This window comes from Apaloderma vittatum, unplaced genomic scaffold (genome assembly GCF_000703405.1).
Source record: "Apaloderma vittatum isolate BGI_N311 unplaced genomic scaffold, ASM70340v1 scaffold17270, whole genome shotgun sequence".
Lineage (NCBI taxonomy): Eukaryota > Metazoa > Chordata > Aves > Trogoniformes > Trogonidae > Apaloderma > Apaloderma vittatum.
In genome coordinates this window covers 1-6,674 of record NW_009693160.1, presented here as the reverse complement: position 1 = coordinate 6,674, position 6,674 = coordinate 1, and the positions used below count along the sequence as shown (strand labels likewise).

The 6,674-nt window shown below is 42.2% G+C and overlaps 1 protein-coding gene across 1 annotated transcript; it reads right to left on the bottom strand.

The window, feature by feature from the left end:
* Positions 1–258: 258 nt before the first annotated feature.
* On the bottom strand, positions 259–6,500 carry LOC104280501 (interleukin-1 receptor type 2-like). Its single transcript, XM_009878171.1, has 5 exons — positions 6,482–6,500; positions 5,804–5,869; positions 4,467–4,602; positions 1,605–1,750; positions 259–386 (listed from the first exon to the last, which is right to left on the bottom strand). The coding sequence occupies exons 1-5, from the start codon at positions 6,498–6,500 to the stop codon at positions 259–261; spliced, it is 495 nt and encodes a 164-aa protein (XP_009876473.1).
* Between the last annotated feature and the right edge of the window lie 174 nt (positions 6,501–6,674).

Here is a 6,674-nt window from a genome sequence, read left to right as displayed (position 1 = left end):
TCCAAATTTCTATAAATTGCACCCTAGCTGCAAAATAATAGAGGCAGGTTTCCTGCATCTAGGGAGCATAAAAATGCAAACTTGTATTTATAACTTCATCAGATCACAGAAGTTTTAGTGAAGAGGAAAACAGCTGGTATATATATCCATCTGCTGGGAAAGCAGTGTGCTTGGTCTGAAACATCTCTCTGTGTCTCATGTGAAAGACAGCCAGGATGATTTTTTTGTTCTGTTAGTGGTTGGAGACTAAAGCAGATTTTAAGCCTTTGCTATTGTATAGCCTTTACCAACTCTTTGTTTCCAGCACTTGTGTATCCATGTGCCTCCCCCAATCATGCAGGCCAATGCGACAGGAATCATTGCGATGTACCAGGACAAGCCAACAGCTGGAAAAGTAAAGAAATGGAATATTTAAAAACCAAAACCAAACAAAACAAATCCCAGGAACATAGTCCTCTAAGTCCAAGGAGGAAGAGGAGAAATCCCAATAAAAAGGATGTCTGCAAGTTATCCTTCCAGCAGGGTTAATCACCTTTGAGAGGAAGAGGCCTATTGATTGAGTGATCTCGGAAATGGGTTGATGAAGATGGGAGGAAGAATTGAAAACAATAGAGGGTGAGAATTTAAAGTCCAGTCCTCTTGCACACACATGACTCTTTCAAACCCCTGGTCCGAGTGGCTATGTGCTTTCTATATTAATTTGGTGGCCTATAAATTACTAATGATCAAGCCACGATTCTGAGCTTTTTCCTAAAATATGGTTAAAATATGACAGACTAATGTCCATCCAGGCCATCTTAGATTATTCCAGTCTATGCTGGTTCATGGATTGCCTCCTCTGTAGTAATGCCTGTGTAGCTCATGGAAGACAAGGGCAGCACATCACCTAGCAAAGTGAGTACAAATTCCTCATCATAGGATGCTGGAGTGAGTCATGAGTTAGAGCTCATAATAAAGACTGTAAATGTTTATGTGCCTTTCTAAGACAGTGTGAGCAAGCTTTGGTAATTCATCACTGTCATGCAAAGAAACAATTAACATTGCTTCACATTGTTTTTACAGCTGGTTCTCCTCCAATGGTTTATCACATTGCAACATTAATTGCACTGATCTTAGGGCTTGCCTTCCTGACACTGGGAGCCAAATAACAACACCCATTTGAATTTACACTTCTTATTTTGGTGGCAGTCTGTGCATGAGGAGAAGGAACAATCCGATCTTTATTCTGTTATTGTCTTTTCCTTTTTTTTCCCGTACTTCTTGAGGAACTAGAGGAGATCTTGCCCTGATGCACCCACTGGTAATACATCAGTAGTCTCACTGAAGCCATAATTTCACGAAGTGTATCTACATTGGAGCCCTGTCCAGTGAACAGAAGTACCAGCACAGAGCCCTATCCTTGCAGAAAATGTCAGTGAATGACCCACAGAAAGTGTGTTTTGTGAACAAGCTACTTCAAAGTCTAAAGGTTGAAGCGACAACCAGTTTTTCCCCAGGCAATAATTCAACTCCGTACTAGCTCTGACAGTATAAAGGGCTTGGGTGATAAATTAGCATTAGCATAACTCAAACAATTATCCCAAATGAACACTGAAACAAGTTACCTTCCTGCTTGACCCTTGTTGGCAGTACTTGGTAGCCGTATATGTTCTGAGCGAGACATGTAAAATCTGTGTAAAAATCCACTTCTTCAATAGAATTAAAAATCAGTGGCAGTTCGATGAAGTTTTCACCATTTTCTACAATTTCTCTGGTGGAGAAGGAAAAATTTAATGTTAAAATCTTTTATAAGCTGGCTTTTCTCTATTTGATGTGTTCATTCTAACAGAATTTTGCAAGAAAATGCATTGGATATTGCTCATTTCTGAACTAGTCCCTCAGCATTAGAGGACTCCGATGTCTTCCGGCCCTGTTGTGTCAACTATTTGTCTCAGAAGTCAGTACACATCCTGCACTTGCTGGATCTTCCAGGCAAAAAAAATAATAATAAAAAATCTGGATTTATCTTAGAAAAATAAAGAAAAAGGAGGGAAGACAGGCAAGCAGAATTCTGTATATCTTTGAGCTTTCTACACAGTGTTACAGAAGGACCTAATTCCTTCCCTTTGAACACCTATTAATTTCTGAAATTAATTCTTACTATCAGTTGGAAAAGGACATATGGAGAACATAGCTCTGCAAATGCTCACTCAGCAAACTGAATCACCATTCCCAGCTGTCACATGTACAAAGCCAAGAGCTTAACACAAGAAACTGTCTTGGAAATTTCCAGCTTCCATCAACCTGGTTGTTTCATCAGTCCAACTATTTTAAAGTAGTTTTCCAGCTGCAGTCAAACATTGTCTCTTTATATCTTTTAGTCTGTGCCGAGGAAGTTGTCCAGCTGCTCTTTAATGATCTGGTTGTGTCTGCTACAGACTGTGGCAATGGAGTTCCCTGCACACTCCTCCTGAGACTGAACCACGGGAAGACAGCAACATGGTGATGGGTGCTTTGCCAGAGATTTCTGCAGGGAATTTGTTTTCCTGGTGGCTTTTGATTTGTTTTGCCTTGCTGCCATTCCAAGCACTTCCAGCAGAACTGGGATGTCTCACACAACGTGGGCTCCACATGAGCTCTAGATGGTGTTGGCCCCTGTCCTTGTGCAACTGTATAATAATATATAACATAGAATCATAGAATATTTAGGGATGGAAGGCACCTTTAAAGGTCATCTAGTCCAACCTCCCTGCAGTGAGCAGGAACAGCTTTAACAAAATCAGGTTGTTCAGAGCCCCATCCAACGTGTTCTTGAATGTCTCCAGGGATGGGGCACCACCTCTTTGGGCAACTTGTTCCAGTGTTTCACCACCCTCATAGTAAATAATTTCTTCCTTATATATAGTATAAATCTACCCTTTTTTAGTTTAAAACCATTACCCCTAGTCCTATCAGCAATAACAGTAATAATGGTAGTGACAGTAATAAGAAAAATAGTTTTTAAAGTCCAAGTAAGGAAGCGTGTGTGCTGCTCTGTTCTAAAGCCTGCAGAGACCTCCTGATCAGAGGCTTAATGCACTGTCACTTATCCATGTAAACAACATTAAAAATAAATTATCGCAATTGTGCTGTGAGGAACATGAAAACACATAAGGGATTGAGCATAGACCTGAGTTACTATGCTCTGACTGCAGCTATGCATAAACTAAACATGGCCAGGTGTTATCTGGCACTAATGGCCACAAATGGCCAAAACCAGCTCACATCCATAACTGTTAAACACTCTTGTCGCTCAAAACAAGGATACCAAACTCTTGGGAATGGTCTCTTCCTCATGGTAAATCCTAGTCGATAGCCAGGAACTTTTTGGGAACGTGCGGGCTGGTGAGTGACCCATTTATTCATTAAGAGCAAAGGTTCCCGCTCAGTCCCCATGTGTTTCCTGGTCTAGTCGAGAGGTGGTATCCCTGCCCATGACAGGGAGGTTGGACTAGATGATCTCTAAGGTCCCTTCCAGCCTATGCCATTCTATGATTCTTAATCCCAGAGCCCAGGAACCTTCTCATCTCTGTCCACCAGTGCAAGGAGAGCCACCGTGACATGAGTGAGGGTGATAATTTTTGTGGATGCTCTCAGCTTCGCCAAATGAGAGATAAAACACACTGACTTTGACCTCAATGAAGAAATCTTAGGAGGTAGGTTTACCTTCTATTTGCAAAGCACTAGAAGCATGACTGAACATACTGAAAGCATGGCTCAGGTGACATGTACGTGTCAGCAGATCTTTTCTCTCCTTTCCTAGTGGGAAACGCATGCCGCTATGACAGAGTTGAAAGAAGGCTTTGCAAGACTGGGAGAGACAATGGATCAGGGCAGGAGGATGTGGCACATCCTGCTTCTCCAGCCCACCAGCATCCCCCCCAGCTCTTCCCTGGCACCAGCTCTAGCTCTCACTGGACACTTCCATGAGTCAGTTTAACTCACTAATGTGGAAAAGAACAAGCCCAACGGGAAAAACAATTGCTGTGAAATAAATCAGACCAAACCAAAACAAATCACTGGGCAGTTTTCTGTTGTCTTAATGTGTTCAGAGAACTTCATGAATGTCAGGGAGAGGATGTTGCTGTTTTGCTGGCACAGGGCAAGGAGAGAGATAAGAGAAGGACTGGGAAGGATCAATTCCCACTGCTTTCCACTGCAGTTAGCTCTTACATCAGCTCAGTTGCCCATGAAAATGTGCTTCAGGTTGAAGCCTTGAAGTTGGCTCATTTGCAGTATACCGTGAATAAAAACTAGAGATAAAGAATTGATTTCACCGTGTCTGGGTTGGGTTTGGGTTTTGTTTGATTGCCTGCTTGCTTTTTTTCTCAGCTCTCCCCTTCATTTCACATCTGTCCCATTTAATTACTTGGCATTGAGCTGCACTGAGAGCCCCATAACAACTCAGGTTAAAACTAGCCCAAAGAAACGATTTCAGCCAGACTTACTGCCGTTCTCCCTCTGTAACCCTGCTTTGCTTGTAAACCATGTCAAGAGTGGTGTCATTTGCTAGCCATTCCACATCAGTATGGGCATGGCTGCTCTGTCCAACAAACACTTTGCATGAGAGAGTCATCTTGGAGCCTGTTGGTAAAAGAAAATATTAAAAAGTCATTTGGATACATATGGAGAACTACTCTTTCTCTTGGTGAAAAACACCATCTCTAGTGGGAGATCAAGTTCCCACACACGTCAAGCAGCACTACATTTGAAACTGAAGTTAAGCCCCACATTGCTTTTGATGTCCTTTGGCAGCAAGACCCTTCAGTTTGGCAGTCCTTCCTGCTGCTGACCAAATTATTTTTCCACTGCAGCAGTTAGCAACTCTTGCACCAGACACATTCCTCAGGAGACATAGCTCCATTCCTGTGGCCTTGCTCCTTCTGACATACTGCAGCCCAAAGAGGTTAATGCAAGGGGAAACGGCATTAATCTGCAGCGTAGCTTCACTCAGAGATGCTGTTGGCAAGGGCATTCAGCTCAAGGTTGGACCTCTAGAGATTAAAAGATCGTGCAAAAAATCAGAAATTTCGTTATGGTTGTTGTTGCTTAGAGCTAAGGATAAAGAGCCTTCAATCTGGTGCCTATCTATAATATAGGGAAAACATAGGGCCCAATAATGCATACAGTTTTATATCTATATACGAAATAAAAGGGATATAAAACACTTCATAGAGATAGACTGGCCAAAAAAATGACTTGGTAGTCCTACGCTGGTGGAAACAAAGTGTCAGAGAAACCTATGACATCATAAGACACTGCTGTGGGTATAGTACTCAAGTTAAAACAGCTTAGTGTAAAATATATCTGGCATTTTCAGGGAAGAGGAAACGCAACAGAAATTTCTTGTCATAATATAATCTTCCAAAAAAAAGTGAGATCCTTTCTAACGAACTGTCTAATTCAAACAGTAAAAAACAACAGACAAAAAAATGTCTCCTCCCAAAAGAGCTAGATGATTTATTCAAAGCTACCAGATAACCTTAATCAGTCTGAGGGAATATTAAAAACTAATACTTTTTAGTGAAGATGGCAGTTGACATAAGGGTACAAACATGCTTTTCTTGCTTTGTTAGTGGCTGAAAGCTACAGCATTTCTATAGCTTCTCCTACATGGAAGACAGCATCTAATTGTATACAGTAAGACACAAAACTGACTCCAGTACTGGGCCTCAGCGAATATACTCAAGATCAAAAGAATTACAATTTATGCCAACAAATTACACTGTAAGAGGACCTGCTATAATTTTTGCCTGATATTTCCAAAAATAATGTTGGGCCTTACCAAGAGCAGCTGACGTCGTCTTTTGTGTTGGATACACAATTATTGGTGTAATTCTCTTTTCTTTTTCTGCAGAGTAAAAGCGAACATAGTCAGTGCTAGCATAACTTAAAATTTGGGCATTGCCTCAGAACTGTAGATAGAAATGGTCCACTTTGCTTAACATTTAGATTAGGCATTAGATTTAGATTAGGAGGAAGTTCTTTACTATGAGGGTGGTAAAACACTGGCACAGGTTGCCCAGAGAGGCGGTGGAGGCTCCATCCCTGGAGGCATTCAAGGTCAGGTTTGATGAGGCTCTGAGCAACCTGACCTTGTTAAAGGTGTCCCTACTCACTGCAGGGGGTAGGACTAGATGTCCTTTAAAGGTCCCTCCCAACCCAACACATTCTATGATTCTTTGATTCTATAATTCTATGAGATTCTATGATTCTATGATTCTATGATTCTATGATTGATTCCATCATGTTTCATCTCCCAGGAAAGCATCTGTTTATTAAACTCACTGGCAAAGAGAGACAATTCGAATTTCAAGCCCAGATATATGTGTCTTTGAAGATAGATACGACCAAGCCCACATCTTGACTCTGAAAGCTGCACCATGAGGAGGTTATGGCACGTAGGCGAGCATCTTTTGGAAGCAGCAGCAGCATTAGGCACTAAGCACACGGTTCCTTTTACGAGCCCTGAGTGCCGCCATCCTTGCGTGCCTGTTTCGTACTTGCAGAAGTAGAAACACACAAACTTAAGCAGAGAACGGATGCCTGTGCAACCTAAAATCGCACCTCCTGGGCTGCCCCGCCGCCCTCCCACCGCGGGGGAGCCGGATCCGCGGAGGCGGGGCGAGGGGCGGGGCGAGGGGTTTCCTGCTCCC

Excerpts from the sequence above, each read along its gene's own strand:
- LOC104280501 (XM_009878171.1), bottom strand. Across the intron at positions 4,603-5,803 it reads GACGACGTCAGCTGCTCTTG|GCTCCAAGATGACTCTCTCA; the intron begins GTAAGGCCCAAC and ends TTTTACCAACAG. Across the intron at positions 387-1,604 it reads AACAAGGGTCAAGCAGGAAG|CTGTTGGCTTGTCCTGGTAC; the intron begins GTAACTTGTTTC and ends TTACTTTTCCAG.